General features: G+C 38.6%; 2 protein-coding genes across 2 annotated transcripts in view; both read left to right on the top strand.

Annotated features, from left to right (window-relative positions):
* LOC146969197 (putative E3 ubiquitin-protein ligase RNF144A-A) overlaps positions 1-24,442 on the top strand; it is a 98,879-nt gene extending 74,437 nt beyond the window's left edge. The window contains exons 5-6 of the mRNA XM_085759358.1: positions 23,542-23,593; positions 24,333-24,442. Of these exons, the coding sequence (XP_085615484.1) occupies positions 23,542-23,593; positions 24,333-24,442 (162 nt within the window). The remainder of the gene's footprint in view (positions 1-23,541; positions 23,594-24,332) is intronic.
* On the top strand, positions 1,158-3,330 carry LOC146969198 (E3 ubiquitin-protein ligase DDB_G0292642-like). Its single transcript, XM_085760450.1, has 5 exons — positions 1,158-1,288; positions 1,535-1,614; positions 1,714-1,814; positions 2,080-2,235; positions 2,875-3,330. The coding sequence occupies exons 1-5, from the start codon at positions 1,158-1,160 to the stop codon at positions 3,328-3,330; spliced, it is 924 nt and encodes a 307-aa protein (XP_085616576.1).
* Positions 24,443-26,191: the final 1,749 nt, after the last annotated feature.

Genomic DNA, 26,191 nt, shown 5'->3' with positions numbered 1-26,191 from the left:
TCTTCAGGTGGCTACTGTGATTTCACTTGATCATAATGGAGCAGGATTTATGTTGCATAAGTCTATATTTTATTTTATTTTTTTAGGAAAATCCTACAGACAAATTTAATAAATAAATAAAATAAAAATAAAAAAGTGATTTACAAATAAAAATGGGCTATGTAATTAAAGTGTTTTACAGAACAGAAAAACGAAAGAAACACATTAGGCACAGAGAAATGATTTAATAGTTAAGACAGACTACAGTAATATTTAAATAAAGTGGAAAATCACATTGATAAATTAGCTAGGACAATGGACAACAGAGTGGGCCGCAGGCTGACACGCTGTTGATGTCGACTGGTCAGAGCACATCCCATCCGAGCGACCGAGATGATCTTTACGCGTCATTCCCGCAGTCTCTCTCTTTTACCTACGGTCCTGTAGGCATAAGTTTAATTAATTTTAAATAGTGGAGAGTCTGTCGGCTCATTCCTCTGAGTCTAGTCCTCATGAGTTTCCTCCGGGGAGCACGAGGAGCGTGTGGATGGTGGAGAGATGCTTGATCCCGTAGGATGAGAGAAGACCTGCGTCATCAAGTGGCACTGTTCCAAAAACCAGGCGGATCTCAATATCTTTCCCTGAAAAGAAATTAACAGTCAGAACTCTGAATTTGCTTCTGAGACAACTGTCATTTATTTTTGTGATATTACGTAGTTATTATTATTATTATTATTATTATTATTATTATTATTATTATTATTAAATAATAGCCCAGTCTAACAGATGGTTAAAAGCAAAAAAAATCGTACCCAAAAATAGTTCTGTTGTGATCTTCTTCTTCAAGTGGCGCACAGTCATTTTCATCCGCTCTTCAGTTGGACACAGGTCGATGATCTTGTCCTCTCCTCGTGGTCCGAGCACTTTGATCTGGATCATTTTACCTGGCGACACTTCTATCAGCAGGCGGCAGCTCACTGACAGACTGGAGGACTGTGATGTGTTGTGATGCTGAGGTGCGATCCGTCTGGAAACCAAATCTCTGAAAGACCTGATAATAGCCTATCGGCCTACACTCGGGCAAACCACGTGACTCATGGAGCGATAAATTCCGCGACCAACAAATCAACAGATAAACAAATTGTTTCGCTGTCGGATCGTGAAGACGCCGAGTCGAGATGGGCTCCTCGTCCAGTCAACCGGAACAGAACAATTCAACACATGAACAGAGGAGGAACGACTCTGGACAACACCGTAAATATAGAACCACACAGAGGAGTGACGCTCAAATACTGAGCAACGAACTGGCGTCTGAATTTCACACGATCAACACAGTGGCAGCGAGACACGGGAGGGTTGAAATTCCCCAATTGAGCAACAGCCTGATACCAGATATTCACTCGGAGCCGTCGAGCAATCTATCAACTAAACAGCAAAGTGGATCAGTTCACAGTGTCACTCGACGACCAACAATGCAGTCGTATAGGACACACTGGAAAACCAGTAGGCCTAGACGCAACATAATTAATCCAGATATTTTTTCTGTGCCACCAAGTGTGTCAGCTGAAGAGGAGAAGTGTTACGACCCTACAGACGCCACGCTTGAATTTGTCGATGGAGATGATGACACGGATTGTAAGTGGCCTAGTGTAAAGAGATTTCTATTTTAATATGATCTTTTGTGCACTTTTATGTTGTTACGGCTGTGAACAGTGTATTTTTTGTGTCCCACAGTTGAGTGCATCGACTACAAGTCTCTGAGAGCACGGATGTCCTGTGGACACACTGCTACTCCCATGTCTCTGACCAAATTCTGTCGTGTTTTGTTGGATCAGGTAGGTTTTGTTTGTTTGTTTGTTTGTACATGAATAAACATTGTTTCAAACCCAAATAGTTATTACACATTTTAATTTCAAAATGAGAAACAAGTTGGGATTTTTAGTAATGTAAAATTGATACCACGGGTCACTGTTTATTTTTCAGACCCAGTTTGGATACAACTTTTATTGGAAAATGGAAAATATATTGAGGATTTAGAAATCAGATCATTTTGATATTGCTGTTAATTTGTTATTAATCACTGCTTTTCCCTCTAAAAAGGGCGATTGTAGATTTGTATGTGGACAAACGGGCTGCAATGTAGAGTGGCCATACAAGGAAGTTTGTAAAATGGCTCTTTTAACCCCCAAAGAAAGGACATACTTTGAAAACAAGTTGTTTTCAAATGGTGCCAGGAGATCCCTTGATGTAAAATTAGTAAGTATCTCAATTACACTTTGCATTATACAGTATTTTTGTCACTATGTTTATGTTCTCAATTCTGAACAAGAAATGGGGTATTTAAGGACAGAAAGGGGCAGTTTCCATTCCAACGAGTTATATTTTGTTGTAGCGGAATTTTTCGTTCTGCCGATGGAGAAACTCCTTGTTGTCCTTTTAACTATTTGGTTTTCAGGATTCCCAGTGTTGTTATTATGTTATTCATTTACTGGTCCGGCCCACTTGAGAAAATTGTGCTGTATGTGGCCCCCAAACAAAACTTAGTTTGACATCCCTGGACTTGACTAATGTTTTGCAAGCTAAATAAAAAATTTTAAAAAGTAAATAAGTACAAGGTTATTTACTATCTACCATTATTCACAAAGCATACAAAAGGGATTGTATTTTCCATCATTTGTTTAGGATAAATTGTAACACTGTGAAATCTGTATTGGCCAACTGTGCAGGCCAAATTTTGACTCTGTAAAGTGAGTGAGTGTCCCATTGTCTACTCTGAATTAATGCACAAATGTCATTCCTCAGATTTGCTATTACATTTTTTGTATATGTTATAACAAAAACGTAGGCGGGTTGAACATTAAACTAATTTGTTTTCAATGCAACTTCACTTGACAGTGTCCTTGCTGTAAGTCTTCAGTGGTGAGGTCTGACCAGAATGACCTGCGTGTCGAATGCCCACTGTGCACAGCTAACAAAAAAAGGATTTTCATATTCTGCTGGCAGTGTCTGAGGGAATGGAAAAATCCAACTGTGAGCTCAGATCACTGTGGAAATGATGCCTGTATCAGTCAGCCACTGGTAACACTGATAAACTGTCCAGATATCATCTTTGAGTCTGTGAAGAACATCACTGGCTGTCCCTCCATCCGCGCCTGTCCCACCTGCGGTGAACTGGTGGAGCACAGCACAGCATACTGTAAAAGCATGGTCTGCCAAGGGTGTAAAGTGAAGTTCTGTTTTGTGTGTTTGAAACTCTATGAGGAGTGCAAAAAGTCAAGTTCCCCTTACGAGCCCTGCTCAGGAGGAGTCGCCCCTCGACAGACACGTATACCTGTGTGGAGGAGGAAATAGTAACAAGACAATTCAGTATAGAGCAGCAAATGGAGCGCTCGTTTGGGTTGCTGTAGTGGTAATCAGGAAGGTGCTCTTTGTACAAGACGATTCAGTGCTTGAATTTCTTCAGTCAGAGCAGAGCTTATTTCCTTGATGGAGCTGAGCCAAAAGGCAAAGCTCTTGACTTACCGGTTAATCATTATTATATTTCTCACCTGTTGTCATGAGCTTAGGGTGGTGGCCAAAAGAAGTGCCAGTAGCAGAAATGGCTGAGGTGTATCCCTTTTGAGGTTTCCTGGGTGGGTATATCTAACTGGGAGGATATTCCTGGGCAGAATTCACTGGAGGGATTTCATATCCCATCTGTCTTTGGGATCCCCCAGAAAGCTGGAAAGTGTTCCTGGGGAGAGGGATGTCTGGACCTCCTGCTTAGCCTGCTGCAATCACAACCAGACCCTGGACAAACAAATCCAAAAAGCATTACTACTGTTGAAGCTCAGACTTGAATGATAACTAAAGATGTAACATGTAAAATGGTCTCTGACATTTTGACCTCACTTTAGATTTGAAGCATTTTAAGAAGTTGTTTATTAGCTTCAGCTAAGTTAAATGGAGCGAAGCTAGTTCAGGCAGCCAACTCGAGCTGCACTGCATCACTCTCATGACATCATACACACACCCTCTCAATCTGGCAGTCTATTTAAGATGGGCGTTTTACCCATCGTCCTCTTTGCTCGTCTATGACACAGCAGCATCTCTCAGCAGTAACCTATTTTCTGCCCCACCACTACCCCAGCATCCACCTGTAGCCTCTGGGTTAAATAGTCGCTCATCACTCCCTTATACTTTAATGAAATCCTATTCTCAGGGAGTGATGAAATCGGAGCCTTGACGCCAAACTCGAATGTATAATAAAGCTGCAATAAACATTTTAATCGTGAGTTGTCTGTCTTAATAAGAAATAAAAAATCTGAGACATCGCTTGTGGGGCCAGTCCATTTACGCACTTAAAAACAACTTTCAGAAAAGAGAATTTTATAAAACTGGAAAAACAAATTGCAAACAAAAATTGCATGATTGTAAAACTGTAGTTTTTTCTTCACAAACACAAAGTTGTGCCTAAATGCTGGGAATGTCTGTTGTGTGTCTGCCCTACAGTTTGTTGTTGTATCTAATGTCTGGCCAATATCCTGTCTGTTGTGTTTGGGTGTCTGTGTCTGTGAGAAATTTGGCCCCCTACTATGAGCTTTAAGTGGCCTCCTTGGGGTAACCCCTTTTTTACACACCCAGCCACTGTAATGTCAATATGTTGGTAAGATTTCTTATGATGTGTGCTTGTGTGAAATAAATCAGTCCAATTTAATTCAATACTTAATGCAACTTTAATTGAACAATTCACTTCAAACAATTATTCAGTTGTCAAAATTACTTCCAAAATTATACTGTGCAAATCAATTAATCAATGGTCAATAGTCAATCAATAGTAAAAGTGTGAATCACTAGTTTGAAGTTTTCTTTTGCCATACAATTGGAATAACCATAAGACATAAATATTAATAAACAATTTACTTACAATTTACAATCCATTTAAAACATCTTTAGGTTTATTTATTTATACTCAAAAACTCAAACCAAAAACTCACAGACTGACAATAAAGTTAGATTCAAATGTAGGTAAATCCTAAAAAAAAAAAAAAATTGCCCCACCCAAACTGAAGAAAACAAATTGCAGGGAAAAACAAAAAAACACAGAAAAATAACAGTGTACTTCTAGTAATTTACAATTGTACCAAAGTTTAGATTTGATCATACAGTATTTTTATTTCACAAAAGTGGGACTTTGTGTTCCCTATTATGTACAAGTCAAATATTGAGGAGTTAAAGCAGAAGTAAGCGATCCGGTCGTTTTGGCTAACTTCTTGTCAGCTGATGGAGTTAGCAGTCCCCGCCCTCGTCCCTACGTCACCACATTCACGCGCATCCCTTGGCTGCACACACAGAGAGGACCGCCCCTTTATGCCGTTCTCTCTCCTCATTGGATAAAGGTTGTAGGATACAAGGAGAGTTTTCTCCTCGGCTTACAGCAGAGCAGAGTGACTGACAGACCCGTGTTTCAGACCAAACACTCTACATATATAAGTGATTGCTGTCGGAAGATATAACTATTTAAGACTTATATTAACACAAACATTCCGCTTACTTCTGCTTTAAGCGCCTGATAAGATTGAAAGACTGGACACCTGCACAATAAGTGCTGATAGGAGTCTTTCTCTCTCCCTCTATCAGTTTTGTTCAGACATTCTGTATTGTAAATGCCAATATTGTAACTATGGCAAGGACTACTCCGATAACAGAAACAATGATGATAATCATGCGTTTCTTCCTCTTCACAGGTTGTGTAGGATTCTTATATTCTTTCATTTGCCCTGTAGGATTCTTCCATTCTTTCATTTGCCCTGTAGGATTCTTCCATTCTTTCATTTGCCCTGTAGGATTCTTCCATTCTTTCATTTGCCCTGTAGGATTCTTCCATTCTTTCATTTGCCCTGAGGGGTTAGAAAAGTATTAGACCTTTTCAGAGAGTATAAACAAAGACAGGTGTGGCTCATTAGAAAACGCTCTGCTACACTAAATGGAATGGAGCCTTAATTAGTATCGTTGGTAACACCTGTATTTGTTTATACTCTCCGAAAAGGTCTATAGGTATTTGGGGAGGGTGTGACCTGCAGCTCAGCCCAACAATATGTTGTGGTATATTGATGTGTTGATGAAGAGAAGGGATCACCGCCGACACGTCTTTTCTTGCATTCAAAAAGAGTTTATTACAAGAAGAAGAACAGTGTACAAAAATGCCGAATCGTGGAGCATCTCTGGTGCCAAGAATTGAGATGACTCTCTCTTGGCCTGAAATCTCAAACCTTATATACGTTTTCTAAAACTCCACCTTCTCCCACAGAAGGACATAACTGACCAGGATGGTCAGACAAAGACAGGATCTAAAAACAGAATTTATCCTTAGCTTTCTGACTTTTAACCTCTTGACCAAGCAAACTTAAGAATAGACAGTGTCCAGTGTCCCCAGAAACTACAACCCACCAAAGAAGGGCAATAGACAAGAAACACATGTCTCAAGATACCTGACAAGACAGATTCTATCTGTGCTAAATATAAGAACCTGTGAAGCAGGGCATTAGTCTACACATCTCTTTACTCTAATAAATACACAAAGAAGAACATAAAATAATACAAGACAATAAAGAAAAGAGTTGAGGTGGATAATATACTACATATTTCCCCCCTTCGAGGCACGTAGGGTCTCGACGAAATAAAAGATAGTATAAACCTTAACAACTATCACAAGAAAATTAACAAAGATTAATATATATTAATTCTATGGAGTGTGAGAGCGAAAACCTGCCAGGCAGCCAATCTTTCTTAAATTTCCCTCAAACAATCAAGACAGGAAATTCTCTCACGGTCCCTCTGCCTTAGGCAACCACTTTGTAGTACTCCAAATCAAAAAAAGAAGGAATTCTTAAAACTTATAAGGGATAACTCTAGTAGATACATATGAAGACCTCAGAGAAATAAAATCAAAACAATGTCCAACTTCAGGCTGGTCAACCCTTCGGACCTTCCATCGGACCTTTCCCTGCCTAACATTACTTACCCTAAACGTCATAAAAAAGAAAAGAAAACATCTGAGATTCCAATATATCCACATACTAACATTGACACTTCATTGACAATGACAAACTTTAATACATAAAAACATAAAATCACAATATCAAGACACTGCAGCTCCTTCGCAGCGTCTGGTTCCCATTGTAGACTTCATTAGTTCACGTTCAGTCCATTCTTCATTGTCTGCAATCAGATCTTTTCAGGAACTCAGGGTCCCTGAAGAATCGCTCTTATGGTTGTCTTCCTCCAATATCATCCTAAGAGGACAGATGAAAAAACACAGCAGTATCTTTTGCGACAAACAACAGTTACTCATTAAAACATCCAACGCATATAAACACTAGACTTATATCTCTATTGTTACAAAATCAATTTTTTTTTTTCCTTTTTTTTTTTTTTTTTTTTGCAATTTTATTCACAAACTCTCATCCATTGTCTAAGAATATTCGATCAGGAAGTCCCCATCTGCTTATGACCTCTCTGCACAGAAACTTAGCAAAAACCTTGCAAAAAATTTGACAAAACTTGGTGAACTTGGCAAGTGATTGAGCATCCTTTTGCTTGGTTGGACAGGCTTCTGGCCATCTAGAGAATCTGTCCACAACTACCAGCATATATCTTTTACCTTCAACTGGTTTTATCATATCAACAAAATCCATTACCAGCTCTCGCATTGGACCCCTTGGCGTTGGAATATAACCTGGTGGAACTGTAACACCTCTTCGAACATTATTTTTCAAACAAATAGTGCATCTGCCTATAATGTGATCAATTTGTTCTAATAAGTATGGTGCCCAAAATCCATATTCTTTGATGATCTTTCTTCTCACCTCCCCCCTTGCTACATGGGCTAACCCATGTGCCTCCTGGATCATCAATCCCAACAAGTCAGGAGGTGCTATTATCAGACCTTCATGATTTCTCCAAAGACCTGTGGAATCTTGAGTGGCACCTCTATCCATCCATAATTGTTTGTCTAATGCAGAAACTGCTTCCTGCATCATGATTACATCAGTGAGTGTTATTTTATCTTCTAGATGTACTTCATGTGTGACTAAAAGAACTTTGCCTATTTTGTCCGCTCCTGTTACTGCTTTGGCAGCTTCATCAGCAGCTTTGTTACCTTGGGTGACTCTTGACATGTCATGTTTGTGTGCTGCACATTTTGCTATTGCTATTTCTTTCGGTTTCATCATAGCATGCAAAAGTTTCATGATCTGAGCATGATGCTGGATTGGGGAACCATCAGTTTTCTTAAAACCTCGATTTTTCCACACTGATCCAAACAAATGACACACATTATGAGCATAGGCAGAGTCTGTGTAAATTGTTACACGCTTACCTTCTGCCAACATACATGCTTCAGTTAATCCTACAAGTTCAGCAAGCTGTGCTGATGCAGGTTGAGGCACCACCTCAGCCTTTTCAATCACAAACTCTGTTCCCTGGGCTTTGACCACTGCATAACCAGCGCTCAATTTATCTCCCACACGGTAACATGATCCATCAGTCCAGTACTCTAAGTCTGCCTCACACAGTGGGAGGGCTTGCAAGTCTGACCTCAGCCTTGAATATCTCTCTGCTTCCTTGACACAGTCATGCGATTCACCATCTTCTGCAGTTGGCAGATTTTCAGCCGGATTCACTGTAACACACCTCACTAATGTAACATCCTCCTGTTCTAAAAGCCTATGGTAATCTCTAAGCCTAGGCATTGTTAATGTATATTTACCATAATTCAAAAGATTTCTCAAACTATGATGAGTGAGAATCGTCACAGGATATCCCATAGTTACAGAGGATGCTTTATCATACATCAAAGAAACTCCTACCATTGCTCTATAACATAATGGCAATCCCAACTCTACTTCTGAGTAGGCAGTGGAATAATAAGAAATAGGTTGAGGATTTTTCCCTGTGCCTGTTGGCTGACAGAGAACTGCGCATGCATATTTACCCCCAACTGAGGTAGACACATACAACAGAAAATTCCTAGAATAGTCTGGAAGTGTCAAGGCTGGAGCCTCCTGTAGCCTCTGTTTGACTGTTTCAAAGGCCAACAGGCCATCCTGTGTCCAAGAAAGATTACAGTGTAATTGAACACTTCCGGCATCTTTAATCATGGCTCTCAAAGGCCCTGTTAAACTAGCATAATCTTCTATCCATGCAGAAGAATATCCAGCAATACCCAGAAATGTCATCATTTCTCTTACTGTTCTGGGTTTAGGAGCCTCTCGAATGGCTTGTAAATGATTGTCAGAAATGCTTCTGTGTCCTTGTGTTATTGTTTGACCCAGATAAACGACTTTCTCCTGACAATACTGCAGTTTTTTCTGAGAAACCTTGTGACCATTTTCTGCCAAAATCTGCAACAGTTTAATTGAATCTTCATGGCATGTTACTTTATCAGGTGAACAAATTATAATATCATCCACATATTGTACCACTGTACTTTTCAATTTCTGATCCAGTCCCACTAGATCATCTTTCAATACTTTATTGAAAATGTGAGGACTGTGTTTAAATCCTTGTGGCAATCTTTTATACTCATAAAACTGTCCCTTATACGGAAACCCAAACAAACCTTGACTTTCTATGGAAAGTGGAACACTGAAAAATGCACCACACAAATCCAACACTGTAAAGTATGTAGCCGTTGAAGGAATTTTGAGCTAGCAAAGTATGAGGATCAGGCACTTCTGCTGGAAAGTCAGCTACGACTTCATTTACAAATCTTAAATCATGTACCATACGATAAGAATTGTCAGGCTTTTTTACAGGTAACAATGGCGTATTACTTTGGGGATTTTGAGTTATCTTTAAAACATCTGCTTTCAAAAGTCCCTCAATTTGCGGCTCAATTCCTTCAACTGCTTCTTCTTTCAGTGGATATTGATTCTTCCAGGGAGGGCTAGTCCCCGGTCTAAGTTCCACTTTCACAGGTTGAGCTGATTTCACAAGACCTATATCAGTGCTGTGTCGAGACCACAAACATTCAGGCACTTGCTGCAACATCTCCTCTTTCATACCATCTGTGTCCACTTTCACACTGCAAATTGCTTCATGAGTCATTTGAACAGTTTGTGGTTGTCCATGACCTTGAGCTGAGATCATAATTTTGAGAAAGCGATGATCTTCACTTCTCCAAATAGAAAGATTATTTTCTATTGGTACAAAAACAGCTTTCCCTGCCTCAACCATCATTTCTCCTATATGTTTCTGTTCATAATCCTCAGACACCATCAAAGTCACATGCGGCACACTCTTTTCAATGTCAAATTCTTCACTCACATACCCATTCATATCAATCATCATAGCTGCTCCTTGTGGGCCCATAATAATACAACATGAAATGAGTTCAACTTGCTTTGGTTGATGATTCAACCAATTTTCAGAATTTGACTGAGAAGCATCTTTAAAATACTTCAATGTGCAATGCAATGGATACTCTGGAGGCTTCACATCAGGCATATTTGCTGCGATAAACTTCTCCCAGATTTTAACAGGCTCCAAAAGTCCCGCACTGAGATCACCAATCCAAAAGACAGAAGAAGCTTCAACATCTGTCTTCATTGACAATTGATGAACAGTATCATTTGGCATTTCCACCAGACAGCCGTCTGGAGTACATTTTATTATGCAATTCAATCTACACAAAGCATCTCTTCCCAAAAGTGCAATCGGTGTGTGTTGTGATACCAATATAGGTATTGTAGCTTTTTGATTTTTGTCCTCGAACGGAAGTTATATCCTGTTTTTGATTTTTCAGCACTTTGGGTTTCCAGATCACTTTTTTGAGCCTGCAATTTTTCTAGTTTATCCTCGAAAAACTCTTTTACTTTAGGTGTGGATGTTACAGATAGGCGTGAAATACAGCTTTCCATTTCCTCATTGATTAATTTTAAACACTCCTGTCTATCTTCTTCTTCCTTTCTCTCAAGGCATTTTTTCTCTAGATACTCCATATATGATGGACTCAATTCTCCTAACTCCTCCTCGCTATCTTCCCCTTCACTCTCGCTGTCATCTGTGGGACACTTTTTCTTTCCTGACTTAGCTCCTTTCCTCTCTGCTCTGGCTAGAATCTTTTTTACCGCAGGATCGTATCCTCCGATAGCTCCTTCCAGATCACTTTGATCATCATCTTCAAAATCAATTTTTCTAACTCTAATTTTATCTTTAGCTTTGAAATGCACAGTTTTACTTTTTCTTTTGGAGCCGGGATACATTTTTAGAGTTGTTTCTGCTTTCCCTATCTCTACTATTTTATCATTATCATCTGTAATATGATAATCTCCTTCCTGAGTCTCCTTCTCATAAGGTGGGGGTCTCTGTACTGGGACCAAATGTGAGAAGGGTACATTACTTTCTACCATTAACTTTTCTACTCTTCTTGCATTCTTTTCTATCTCTCCTTGAACCCTATTTTTCTCCTCTTTTCTAGCCCTTGACCATTGCTGTCCCTCAATCTCAAACAGCTGGAGCATCTCAAGTTCCATCTGTCTCTTCTGCTTACGCTTCTCTCCCTTTTTCCCTGCTTTCTCACCTACTTTATAAATAGACACAAGCACCTTCATTGTTTTAATTACGTCTGGATTAAAAGTCCCTACGACTGGCCACGGTTGATCAATATCAGACCAACGCTTATGCCACTTCTCTGACATTTCGACTATCCCTTTAATCAACGGGTTATTCTTTTGGACAACTTCAATGGGGGTGATTACTTTTAAATTATCTATTTTTGACATGTTGATATTCTTATCTAATTTAATTTTAACCAAATTAACTTTGTTCTATTTTATTGAAATGTTTTATTAAATCTAATGAATTATTATGAATTATATTTTAATTACTTTATGCTCTTTTGGTTGCCACAGTTAATGAAAAACGGATGAAAAAGATTTGCCAACTACAAAAATCAAAAGAAAGTTCTACAGGTAAAAACGCCAGGTCCACACGCGAAGCTCTTCAACTACTGAATCAATAATCTTTACCCAGTAATAACCAAATCAAATCATAAGCCAGCAACAAAACTTCACCTAAACCAAGCCCCAGTATCTCTATAATAAAATGATCAGTCCGTTGCCAAGATTTCTTCTAATTAACTACAACATATGTATGATGCATGTAGGACTACAGGTGTGTGCACTAAATGTAATTGAAAGTACTATTCAGCAATCAAATCACATCAACAGTATGAACTGTAAATGTGTGCACAGAGGTATAAATGCAGGTACATTTATCAGTAAGAGTTTGTGGATAAAATCACACTGGCCTTTATCACTGGATCCGGATGCAAGCGCTGTTGTCCGCAAGCCTCAGTCCTTGTGATGCAAACCAGCTGTCCCTTCGCCTCCTCTTTGAACTCTCGCACCATGAAAGGAAGACAGACAAATAGTTCAATGCCTCATCAATGTAAACACTTAAATCTTTTTACTCTCATTTTCATTATCTATTAGTCAAACTTTTAACCTTTTATCACAGTATTATTATTATTTACAAAATGTTCATCATTATTAACACTTTAAAAATATATATATATATTATCACTAAATCAAACTTTTTATTTATCTTTATAACTTATTTAACATAATCGATTATTTTAGCCATATATACAACAAAAAGCGACAAACACAAAACATAACATACAACAAACACAAAACATTAATGTGATCACCTATATCTTAAACTTTTTCTTTCCTTACTTCTAATCCCCTTTATTAAATTTCCCTCTATCAAAATATTACACCCACCTTCTAACCAATACGTCACCCGCTTCCGACTATTAAATATTTAAATAAACCACCTTATATCATTACGTCACCCACTTTTCTAACTTTCCCTCATCTTAATCAAAAAATCCCACTATAAAATGTTTCCCAACCCACCTTATACCATTACGTCACCCCCTTCTCCCCCTTTTTTGCGTTTCTAATAACGCAAACAAAATCCTAAAACCAAAAACCAAACAACAAAAGACCAAGACAAACAAAGGCCTAAGGCACCCTATGTATAAAGTAAAATTTAAAACGGTAATCTACTTCAAATCATCAAAGCAACAAATTCCCACACAAAGATTCTTTAACGGTGAGACCCAACAGCAAACAGACAGCAGCTCCTTCGAGCAAAATAGCGCACACTAATGTGACAAACTCACCCTTAATAAAAATGCCGCGGCTGTTGCGGTATTCTGCCCAGTGGAGCTGCCAGCCCACGCTGAAGGAGGCCTCAAACACATCCTGTTCGTGACGCCAAAAATGTGGTATATTGATGTGTTGATGAAGAGAAGGGATCACCGCCGACACGTCTTTTCTTGCATTCAAAAAGAGTTTATTACAAGAAGAAGAACAGTGTACAAAAATGCCGAATCGTGGAGCATCTCTGGTGCCAAGAATTGAGATGACTCTCTCTTGGCCTGAAATCTCAAACCTTATATACGTTTTCTAAAACTCCACCTTCTCCCACAGAAGGACATAACTGACCAGGATGGTCAGACAAAGACAGGATCTAAAAACAGAATTTATCCTTAGCTTTCTGACTTTTAACCTCTTGACCAAGCAAACTTAAGAATAGACAGTGTCCAGTGTCCCCAGAAACTACAACCCACCAAAGAAGGGCAATAGACAAGAAACACATGTCTCAAGATACCTGACAAGACAGATTCTATCTGTGCTAAATATAAGAACCTGTGAAGCAGGGCATTAGTCTACACATCTCTTTACTCTAATAAATACACAAAGAAGAACATAAAATAATACAAGACAATAAAGAAAAGAGTTGAGGTGGATAATATACTACAATGTGTTACAGGCATTGTTTGAACAATTCTCTGTACTTTTGTGATCTTACCTCTGTACATGAGCAGATATGCGGTGTCGGACCTGTTGAGCATTCATTTTGAAGTTAGCTTGTATACAGCATCAAAAAGGCGAGAAACTACAGCAAACAGTACGAACATACTCCTGCCCATGGAGAGAGTAGTTGACAACAAGATCTACTGTAGCTGGCTTTTTGTATATGTTGACTTCCAGAGAAATCCAGAAAAAAATCCTCCATAAAAATAATCAGATTTTAATTTCTGCTGTTCAATCAAAAATATTTTATTAGCTATGAGAGTCATTTGAACATACTTGTAAATCCTGGTATCTGCAAATGGTTGTTCTGGAATCTGTAGTATTCATCAAAAGTGAGAGGAACATTCAATAATTACTTCTTTGTTATATTCTGTTGTTTGATTATGAGCCACAGTAATGTTAAGTGTTAATTTTAAATCAGTCCTCACCTGTTTGACATGTGTGTCATCAAAATCATACCAGGTCCCTGTATTGTTTGCTGTGGACTGGACAGTAGCTGTGTAATGTCCACCTCTCAGACTGCCCATGTGATTCACCATCCCATACAATTTGTACTTCTTGTTCTACAAAGAAAAACTTGGAAGTCACTCAGGTATGAAAAGATTTCCAATACAAGAATAAGGAGCTCTCTTCACTTGTTCGTCTTACCTTTGCCTGTAAGGTGCGTGGCACATCCACACTGCAGTCTGATTTGACATGTGACATAGTGTTGTTGTCGAAGTCAAATCTCTTCAGGAGTAGAGTCAAAATCTGAGGCGATTGAACCATGTCACACCCCTAGAAAAGAAAGATTATAAAATTCTACAAAACTGTGATCAACTAAACAGTATGACATTTAGTCAAAGTGCATTTGCTGGTTGAAAACTCACACTGGTCACGTTGGTTTTCGTTTTACATTCAGTGCAGTACACCATGTTTTCTCCACTGTATGATTTTATCTTGAAAACTCTCTCAAAGCCTCTTTCCTGTAAAACACAGTTGTCACATAGAATTACAAAATGGCGTTTTTCAGGAATCCTGTGCCGGAGCATTGTATGTAGGCTTTCCTTTGTATCTGTTTTGTGATACATACTTTTTTTTTTTTAATAAATGAAAAAAAAACCCACCCAGGTACCTTAAAAAACAATGAAAATCTGACCTGATTGGTGGTAAGTAAATATTTGTGTATGCGAAAGAGAAAACAAAATAATGATAAACATGAAAACTGTTGACATGCTGATGCTGCAAAGAAAATTAAACTTTCTTTTTCTCTTCCCTTTCCTTACCACACTGTAGGATGATTCATTGGTATCTTTTAGCGACAGTGGAAGATTCCAGAAGGGATTTGTCTCTTCGTTAATGATGTGGCCTTTGTTGCATTTTGTAGTATAAGTCAGCTGGCCTTTGAAAACCTTGATAAGGAAACATTCATGTAAATGAATCACTCAGTTCTTTTTACTTGTAATGTATATTATGGATTGAACAACTGCACACCATAGAGACTTGTGGGCTGGTCTTGCATAGAATCATTTCCAGGCACTCGGCAGCATCCCTTTGTTGAGAAACTGATAATGGCAGATACATTTAAATCCAGTATATTCATGTCAACAAAGGATTTCAATAGCTGTTAGGTGACTGTTTTCTTTGTAAATTCTTGTTTTTCTCTTGGCCAACTTACCATTGTTTATTCCCAAACTCTTGATGATGTTTTTTGTTCCACATTTTCTTTCTTTCAGTTTTTCAAAGGTAATTTTCAGTTCTTTATCTGTGTTTTGTGGTCCTTGATCCAACCTTTAGGAAGAGAGTATTGTGTAAACAGCTGGAATGTCTAGGACAAACAAAACCCAAATATTCATGTATGATCCTTGATAATGTGTCAAGGGAGACAAGAACCTAACCACCTCCAGTGGATATAGTTTTCATACTCACATTATCCCTTCTACTAATATGTATATAAACTCATTAACTCTCAGTCAAATATTGCTCAAATTCGTCTTATGAGTGCATTCAAAAGCAAAAAATTCTATTTTGCTCTATCTATGCAGGACAGATGTCCCCATGATGATCACAATGTATCACAGTTCACCAAAGATTAAAAAAACAACAACAACAAAGAATGCTGCTTCAAACCTGTCATGAAACTCAGGTGTCATGAAGAGAACTTGTAGGACGCTGTTCAGATAGCATGTGGCTCCATGATTCTCCAGGCCATAATGACTTCTCCGTCGGTCAGAAACTTCATGAGAAGGAAACACATTGACATTACAACTGGTCAATTTTGAGGATTTTGAAAGCAACATGCGGATGAATAAGCTACACAATGGTACTGATTTCAATACATACTAATTCTGACATGCGTGTTGTATAAGGAATAGCCTATATAGTGTTGTGTTTTCATATAAAGTGAGTTTGTAAAATATTCATCCACCATTTTGCTCTCCATTAAAGAGACATTTGCAGAAGGAAATGCGACTGAACTCTTTGATAGTTGGAAATTCAACTTACAGTACAACTCTGCTATACCTCCCTTACATTTCTCTCCGCATCTTAATTACCTTTTCGTTTCTTCTTGTCTGTGTCTTCCTCCTCACCCAGAGATTTTTTCCTGGAGCTGATCATCTGTATTCTTGTTTCTTCCCTGAAAATAGAGTTTCTCGTTCTGTTGAATATTCACCTGTATTATTATTTCACTGTTTTGATATGTTTTCTATTATGTTGTTTTCATGTCTTAATCAAGCCATCAGCCGTAACACTGCAAAGATAAACTGCTATCAATGTCTAGTCAAGGAGGGGGCGCCATCTGTCTACTTCCACTGACTCTTCAACTGTCACAGCTAGATCGCAACACATCAACACATTTTACTGTTTTGAGATTGTCTGAAAAAAATATTAGTTACTAATCACTGCAGACTGACTTCTGCAATGCCACCAGATGATATATGATGTACAAATCGCTTTAGTTTCTATAGTTACATTTTATAATGATTGATTGTTCTGATACAGTTTTAGTAGTAGACAGTAGGCAGTAATAGAAATAAGTTACTGTACAGTATTTTAACAGACAAAACTAACAGACAAAATTGTACTATCACTTTACTATAAATTTAGGAAATTATAGTAAATAATTGCAATTTTATTTCCTTCACAGTGATTGCAAGCATAACACTCAGAAAAACACAATGAATAGGCTACTGCAAGGATATTATCATGTAAAACATGAGCATATGATTATTATTGATACATTTACATCATTTAAATTGAAAATGAGGATTAGAGAAAAAATCAGGTGATACATACCTACGGTCTGCCATGATGCACTGAGAGCAGTCCGGCTGAGTGAAAATGGTTTCACTCTCATTGTCTCTCTGTTCTCGATTGACAGTCTACGTCACGTTGGCAACCTTGCCGGATTAATTATAAAGCAAGCGCAGTTACATTTCAGAAACCTGCCAGAAGACTGGCATGACTGTCATGCTAAGAAGTGACGCGAGTCTTTTCTCAGCAGTGCAGCATTTCCCTGTCACTGATAAAACTATGCCCTTGTTCTTGTTTTCTTTTACTGGACAAATGTTTATTTCCTGCTACTCAAATACCAGTGATGTCAACAGAAATGTCAGAGAATACAACAATGATCATAATGATCATAACGATAACATAGCAGTGTATCTCTATGTCCTCTCTGACCCTGAGATACACAACTTGCACTACAATCAGTAAAATCACACTGAGTAAATCCTGGGTGAAGACATGAAAAAATTAGTCTCTTCACAATCATAAGAACAAACTGTTGTGGTGCTTGAAATTGGTATGCAAAAATGGGCTTCACAAAAGCAGTGGAATATACTGTATGATATAAGGCGATAAGTGTAGAAAAAGATTTGTGAAATTGTTTTTTGAGCATAAATGTTAGGCCTAGCTGTCATTCTCACCAAATGTCTCAAATGTGGGATAACAGAAGCTAAATATTGACTTCACATTACATTTCAAACTTCATGAGATGTGTGTAGCCCTAAATGAGAAAATGTCTCCAAATATCAACTAAATAGACAAAAAACAAACTAGTTTGAGAGCTCAGCAGGCTGATCTGAAGCTGTGGCCTACTGGCCCTGCTGTGTGAGCAGGCTGAAGTCTGAACTCTCTCTTCTTTTTTCATAATCTTCCTCATCAAATTAGTCAGAACTTTATAGAACCGCCAACATTCCATGTACTCCTAGAACCGCCAAGAGGTCATTTTGACCTCCATTGATTCTAATGCAAAAATGGTAAATGGACTGCATTTATATAGCCATATATATTATATAAGCAGCCAGACACACAGCTCAAAACACTTTATAGTAATGCTTCACATTCATATAGCTACATACACATACTTTACAAAAAATAACAATAGTCGTTGCTAGGCAACCAATATAGACGACTCTTATTTTTCTATTTTTCGAAAAGTGTGTGTATATAAAAATTTTCTAAATTGTTACAAATTTCTGAATTCATGTCCATTTCTCATGAGAGCAAGGGACTGTCATTGTTATGTTCAATGTTTATGAGTAATGTTCATTTGTTATCTGTTTGACACCTGTTTTAACTGTTTGACAACTTTCTAATATCTGAACTCGTGTTGTGTTGTGGGATGAGGTCAAAATGACCAACTAACTAAATAACTAACTATCTAACTAACTAACTGACAAACTGAGTGACTAAATGGACATTCTTTAGCCCAGTGCAATGATTGGAAAATCAGTTTTATATTTTTTTTATTTACACACACTGTTCGAAAAATAGAAAAATAAAGAGTCGTCTATATTGGTTGCCTAGCAACGACTATTGTTATTTTTGGTAAAGTATGTGTATGTATATGAATGTGAAGCATTACCATAATGTGTTTTGAACTGTGTGTCTGGCTGGCTTTATAATATATATGGCTATATAAATGCAGTACATTTAGCATTTTTGCATTAGAATGAATGGAGGTCAAAATGACCTCTTGGCGGTTCTAGGTAAAATCACTCTTTTTTTCGTTCTCTTTTATACTAGAATCGTGAAAACGCATAAGATGATGTAGAACACACTTTTAGGAAAAGTCACCGACTGGGAGACATAGGGTTTTTACGCAAACAGAGTTACGTGCTTTAAGAAGCGAGAGAGGTCAAAATGACCTCACGGCGGTTCTAGTGTTAAACCTCTGAAGCACCGTCATCATCCTCACTGCTTCTCTCTCTCTCTCTCTCTGAACGACTCTTATGTTTCGAAGCGCTTCACAGTTGGTGTTTTGATTGACAGGTCATCAAGTGCGTGCGGCCGTGCGTATTTGAAAGAGGAGAGTTTCCCGATCACAGTAGTTGAACCGCATTTCTACTGCGTAAATGATAGACACTTGAAAAAAAAAAATATATATCGAGACGGTCGTGCAAACGCGCCGGCATTTGTGCCACACCTCTAATTACAGTAAAAATGTGGCGTTTCTAGAAAACGGCGTGAGAGCATTCCTGCTGCAGACATGTATCTGCCAACTTAGGAACATGTTTGTCATTGTTTGTTTATTGTTTTGGTTTTTTTTTTCTACACAGAAAAGTGAGGGGGCGCCAGCGGACATAAATCATTATGGGGCGCCCCTCCAGCAGTTGGTTGCATCCTCTTCTCTCTATTCTTTGCCTTTTGCTAATGACACTAAATTTCTTCCATAGAAATGTGTTTCCAAACTTCACACATAAAAAGTCCTTGTCTATTTGTGTCCTACTTGTTGCACTTATTTAAAGCCACTCCATCTGAGTATGTTATTTACTAGTTACACTTGGTGACAAATAAAGTCATCACTAGTTGCATATGTATACAAACAATTGTGCACTTAAAGCAGAAGTAAGCGATCCGGTCGTTTTGGCTAACTTCTTGTCAGCAGATGGAGTTAGCAGTCCCCGCCCTCGTCCCTACGTCACCACATTCACGCGCATCCCTTGGCTGCACACACAGAGAGGACTGCCCCTTTATGCCGTTCTCTCTCCTCATTGGATAAAGCTTGTAGGATACAAGGAAAGTTTTCTCCTCGGCTTACAGCAGAGCAGAGTGACTGACAGACCTGTGTTTCAGACCAAACACTCTATATAAGTGATTGCTGTCGGAAGATATAACTATTTAAGACTTATATTAACACAAATATATCACTTACTTCTGCTTTAAGTGCACACCCATGTTTTTCAAGGAAGAGAAAAACCACATGCATGACAATAATAGAGAACTGCTCTGATCAATTACATTAACTGACGAAAAACAAATTCTCTCAGCGGATTTTCATCATTTTGACTCGGCAGTTTTAAGATCAGAGCTTCACATGTACTGACACTTGTAGATTTCCCCCACATACCTCGAGTCAACCTGTTTTGGTGTCTACCAAATTTAACTCATGTTGTTTTGTTTTGTTTTGTTTTGTTTTTTGTCTACAATAAAGCATAGAAAGCAAAACTAAAAAAAAATAAATAACAACTCACTCACACAACACACACAAAAAAACTTTAAAATAAAACTATATCCTTTTTTTCGGTAAAATGATTCCACCCAGTCGCAGAATGCAGTCTAACTACATTCATCCCTTTAATAAAACTGTACTTCTCTTAAGTACCTGTCTAAGTACATGTTTACTTGTTTAGGTGATGATTAAGCACAACAGCAGGTAAGTTTGGTACTTTCCCACTGTCCAGCCCAGAAAATGCAGGACAATGACATCAAAAATAAAATTTGAAAAAAACAAGCAGTGCAGATTACAAGCAACACATTGGGTAAGAGTAAAATCATTTAATAGTAAAGACAGACTGAATTAATTGAATTTTTTGTTAAAGTGGAAAAATCACATTGATAAAACAGCTGTAGAGTATCATGTGGTTCTGGCTCCTGCACAATATATACATTGCACCTTATTCTCCTCTCAAAACATTTGAGGAGACTGTTTTGGTGCTCATAAGATAATATATTGTATTTTGCTTTTCTCAATAGACATGAAGGTTTTTCGACTATCTAGATGACTTCTGAATGAATTCTATTACAATTTTGTCTATAATAAAACTGTAATAAATAAACGAATAACGAATAACCATAGCACAATATACTCTAAAATAACAATTTCCCGATGGGAAGCATTTTTTTAAAACTGAAAAGCTATTCAATTAAAAAGCCTGTCTAAAAGCACATCTCACATTGGCCAACGCAGCCAATCTCGGTCGTTCGAATTAACGACCGAGATGATCTTGACTGCGTCTCCCCCCACTGTGCTGTCCAATAAAGGCATACGTTTAGTTAATTTTTAAGAAGTGGAGAATCTGTCGGCTCATTCCTGTCCTCATCAGTTTCCTCCGGGGAGCACGAGGAGCGTGTGGATGGTGGAGAGGTGCTTCATCCCGTAGGATGAGAGAAGAGCTGTGTCTTCAAGCTGCACAGTTCCATAAACCAGGCGGATCTCACTCTCTAAAAAAAATAAATAAAATCAACAGCCTCAAGTATTAATTTTCTACTGAGACAAAAAGAGAAAACTAAGGTCGTTTTTGTCTTGTTTATGTCACAATTTTGCCTCGGATATAATAATACATACAACCAGTTTTATTTTTGGCAATTAGCACTGATCCTTTGGCTCCCTAGTAAACAATACAATACAGTAAACTATTTATCTGATAGATTTAGATAACTTTCAATTTGACTTAGGTTTTTTCCCCCCTATTATTTTCCATTTTATTTATTAGGCCTATAGCCTACTTTGCTTTCTATAAAATCAACTAAGGCAAAGAGTTAAACGTACTCAGCGACAGTTCTGTTGTGATCTTCTTCTTCAAGTGGTGCACAGTCATTTTCATCATCCGCTCTTCAGTTGAACACAGGTCGATGATCTTGTCCTCTCCTCGTGGTCCGAGCACTTTGATCTGGATCATTTTACCTGGCGACACTTCTATCAGCAGGCGGCAGCTCACTGACAGACTGGAGGACTGTGATGTGTTGTGATGCTGAGGTGCGATCCGTCAGTTGAAACCAAAACTCTGACAGCCTATGTCTGGCAAGGTGAAGAGAGCCCGGGCGGGGATTGAATCCGCACCTCCCAGGTAATAGGCATGCGCGCTTACCAGTCACCCACAGTGACACCCCTGTGGCCAAGTAGCCAGGGCACATCATCAATTGGAGGCATAGTGACAGGACCTGTCAACTGTCACATATGCATCAGCCTACACTCGGGCAAACCACGTGACTCAAGCGATAAAAGCTCAGTAATTGTTTCGCTGTCGGATCGTGAAGACACCGAGTCGAGATGGGCACCTCGTCCAGTCAACTGCACGGCGGTGTGTCAGGTGACCGGGAACAGAACAAATCAACATATGAACAGAGGAGGAACGACTTTGGACAACACCGTGAATATGGAACCACACAGAGGAGTGACGCTCAAATACTGAGCAACGAACTGGCATCTGAATTTCACAGGAAGATCAACTCTGGTCAGCTTAACAACACAGTGGCAGCGAGACACGGGAGGGTTAGTGGATCAACTGGACAAACGAACGATAATGTCAGTCGACCATCACAAATCCGCCTGACAGCTGCGCGCGGAGAACTTATTTTACCAACGCTAAGAAATAACAGGACTGAGCGAGGGAGAACTGGCGGTCGGAGAATTCCACATTCCAGAAGACGTTTGATAACAGATGTTTTTCCTTTACCCCCAAGAGCGTCAGCTGAAGAGGAGAAGTGTTACGACCCTGCAGACACCACACTTGAATTTGTCGCTGGAGATGATGACATGGATTGTAAGTAGGCCTATTTTAAAGACCAAATATTTCGATTTAAAGATTATCATCTTTGTGCACTTTTATGTTGTTATACGGCTGTGACTCACGAACAGTGTATTTTTTGTGGCACAGTTGAGTACATCGGCTACAAGTCTCTGAGAGCACGGATGTCCTGTGGACACACTGCTACTCCCATGTCTCTGACCAGATGGTGCCGTGTTTCGTTGGACCAGGTAGAGTAGGCTATTTGTTAATTTTTATGATCACGTTTGCGCACTTTAAATTAGACCCAGTAGTGAGGTCGAATTATTACACAATTCATTTATTACACAATTTGTAGGCTATTGTCTTATCATGTTTTATTATTTTGACCATTCACTGATTTTCTCTCCACAGGGAAAGATCACCTTTGTGTGTGGCCACTGTAATGTTGAGTGGCCGTATGAGGAGGTTCGTAAGATGGCTCTTCTGACCCCTGAAGAAACAGAGTACTTTGAAAAGAAACTGAGTGAGAAAGCAGCCTATGATTACATGAGTGCCAAAAAAGTAAGTGTGTTAATATATTGTCTAAAACTGCTTTGAAAACATATTCGGTAGAGAAAAATATTTCTCATTGGTAAATATTTTTTAACCAACAGTGTCCTGGCTGTAAGTCGGCTGTGGTGAGGACTGAACTTGATCACCTGCGGGTCCTCTGCACCCTGTGCACAGCTGACACAAAGAAGACATATGAATTCTGCTGGCAGTGTCTGAGGAAATGGAGAGGTCGAGATTCAGATCACTGTGCATATGATGACTGCATCAATATGCCGCTGCAGATATTGCGTACATGTTCAGAGATCATCTTTAAGGATGTGAGCGTCAGTGGCTGTCCGTCCATCCGTGCCTGTCCCACCTGTGGCTTATTGTTAGAGCATAACAGAAAAAAATGTAAGAACATCATCTGTTCTCGGTGCAAGGAGGAGTTTTGTTTTGTGTGTTTGAAGCTGACAGATGATTGTTTGGAAACAAGTAGTTATTTCATACAATGCTCCAGTGGAGTTGCCCCCAGACAGACCTCTATACCTGTGTGGGAGAGGGTATTAACTTAACATAAACAACAGAGCACCATTTAGCTCTGTGTAAAAAGAGAACAATATTGATATTTTCTTATTTAAATCTATAATATTTTTCTCTGTCAGTCAGTTTTCTGGATTACGTTACTTCATTCTTCATTTTAAAGTTATATTTATTGTTTGTCTGTATCTTGGCATTGTTAAATTTGAGTAGCCTATTTATCATCTATTTATCATATCATATCATCATTATCTGTGAGGCAGGAAACAAGTTGATAAAATGTACTTTAACTATAGGCTACTTTCTGTTTAATAAAACTCTTTGTTTTTTGAGGGGGGGGGGGGTTATGCCTTCAATTGTTAGGACCGTCAGACAGACAGGAAATAGGGAATGACAGCAAAGGGCCGTGGAACTCAAACCTAGTTGCAGCCAGGACCACAGCCTCTGTACATACATGCATGCATGCATACAGCTATACGCTATACGACGCCCCCTGTTCAATAAATCTTTTGGTAAACAATGCAATGTTTGTTTGAGTGAATTATTTCTGTTTACTTAACATTTTTAGAGCAGATAAAATGTTACAGGTGGGGAAAGTTTATTATTAAGTTTATTTGAACCTCAAAACACTGTAAGTCAAAGTTTTTAACTGTGCCTGTGAAGCTGTGTCTCAGTGTGGATCCTGATGCTGCAGGAGACAAATTTCCTGTGAGACACGATGAGAGCAGCCAGGAGACACAGAGCAGCAATGGAGCCGAGAGCTGTGGCTGCAGAGACCAGAGACCAGGTCCAGTCCTGGACTGAGGTTAACGTCTCATAGAACTCACTGAATATAAAACAAAGTAAATATGAGGTAGAGGTTACTGTGTACAAAGGAGATGTCTTTTTAAACCATACTAACCTTGTGTTAAGCAGGAGACGTTCATCTGAAGGAGGACTAATGTCGGGGTACAGACACAACCTCCTGTCAGGACAGAAGATTAAACCATGGAAGCCTTTTATCTGAGAAATAGAAACAGTGAGCTGAAAACTAGTAGGTTCGTTGAGAGACACTAAATTCACTGACGCTGGATGGGTCCAGCATGGTCAGAGCTGAACAGAGCTGGAAACCACACTCTGCTCTCTGCTTAGTGACATCAGCCTGAGGAGATATGAAGCTCTGATTGGTGGTCTTCAGTTAGAGCTGATCAGAACTGTATCACATTGCAAATCTATTGGTACTATATTAGAAATTAAAATGAATTTGTTCCCTCTGTATCAATCATACGTAATGCTGAGTCTACAGCTCCAGTAATGAGAGTCATTTACACAAGTTTTAAACACAAAACTTCATATGTTTGTTCTGCTGTCATATGATTTCCCATAAACTAATGGCTGAGATTAAAAGTGAAACCTCTGTAGACTATTAGACCTGTGTTCATGACTAACAACTGTAGGATTAGGGTTAGGCACAGCAGAGGCATTCATGGTTGAACTTAATCTTTCTCCAAAATGAATATGCATGAGATAAACCAGTGGAGCAAGACCAACATGTTTGTTCCTGCAAATGTTTCATATAGGAAATAAATCACAAGAAGAAAACTTCTCCCAGTTATTTTTTATTGATGCTGTGGTGTTATGACACATCAATGTTGCATGAGAATAATTCACAGCATTTCCTCATTTTATTACAATATTTTCTTTTTCAGATTTTTTGATTTTGCTATTTCAGTTTCATTCATGAACATCATGTGTGAAATGATTAAAACTGGTGAACTGAAAGTAAATAATATCTTGACTATGACTAATGTCTTCAAATTTATGAAAGATGAAGAAAGCCATCAAAGTTGTTGTCTTCATTTTTCTAATAACATTTTTTTAAAATTGTTTTTAAATTCATGTAATAACAGGAGCTTTCACGATGGTTATTATTATTTCTAATACCTCAGACGCCCGTGGTTAGTAACAGCCCTATGGGGTCATGTTGCTTCATGGACCATGGCGCCTCCTGCTGGACAGTCCACCCACTCAGAACCAGACACCTGTGTCTGTAGCAGCGACCCTCCACTGAGCCGTTCACTGCAGGAACCAGACTCTGCAGAGACGAGAGGAGATGAAGTTAGACAGAGGAAAGACTCTGGAAAACACAGGTGACATTCACACACTGGTCACCTCTCAGAATGTATTAAGCTCATTGCAAGAAATTGTACGAAAACTTAATCAGGACTTAGGTGCTCTTTTATGATGATTTGCCTTTAATTTTTCTGTGATTTTATTGTTTAGATTTTTAAAATACACTTGTAAAGGACTTAACTGTGTCTTCAAAACTGTGACTTTGGGAATGGTTATTCTTGTCAATGACAAATCAACAACAACAAAAATGTTTCTGTTAAATATCCCGTCAACCTGTAAAATTCCTAGTGAAGCTTGTGACAGAAACATGGGCTGTGCCAGCAAACATGGAGGATCATTTTAACTTGTGATCCTCCTCTGCCCCCTTCTGGTCAGATTTCTAATAGCACATGTAAAAGAAGAGTCAATACAGTATTTTATGTTTGGCTGATATTTGCTGGG

Source organism: Trachurus japonicus, chromosome 18 (assembly GCF_045865225.1).
Source record: "Trachurus japonicus isolate A0001 chromosome 18, Traja_1.0".
Taxonomy (NCBI): Eukaryota; Metazoa; Chordata; class Actinopteri; order Carangiformes; family Carangidae; genus Trachurus; species Trachurus japonicus.
This window is presented reverse-complemented; position numbering and strand designations above follow the sequence as displayed.

What these genes read in the sequence shown, in the direction of transcription:
- LOC146969198 (XM_085760450.1), top strand. Translation starts at nt 1,158, where the DNA reads ATGGGCTCCTCGTCCAGTCAACCGGAACAGAACAATTCAACACATGAA. An exon ending in TGGAGATGATGACACGGATT is followed by an intron (nt 1,615 to 1,713) that starts GTAAGTGGCCTA and finishes TGTGTCCCACAG; the next exon opens with TTGAGTGCATCGACTACAAG. An exon ending in GTCGTGTTTTGTTGGATCAG is followed by an intron (nt 1,815 to 2,079) that starts GTAGGTTTTGTT and finishes CCCTCTAAAAAG; the next exon opens with GGCGATTGTAGATTTGTATG.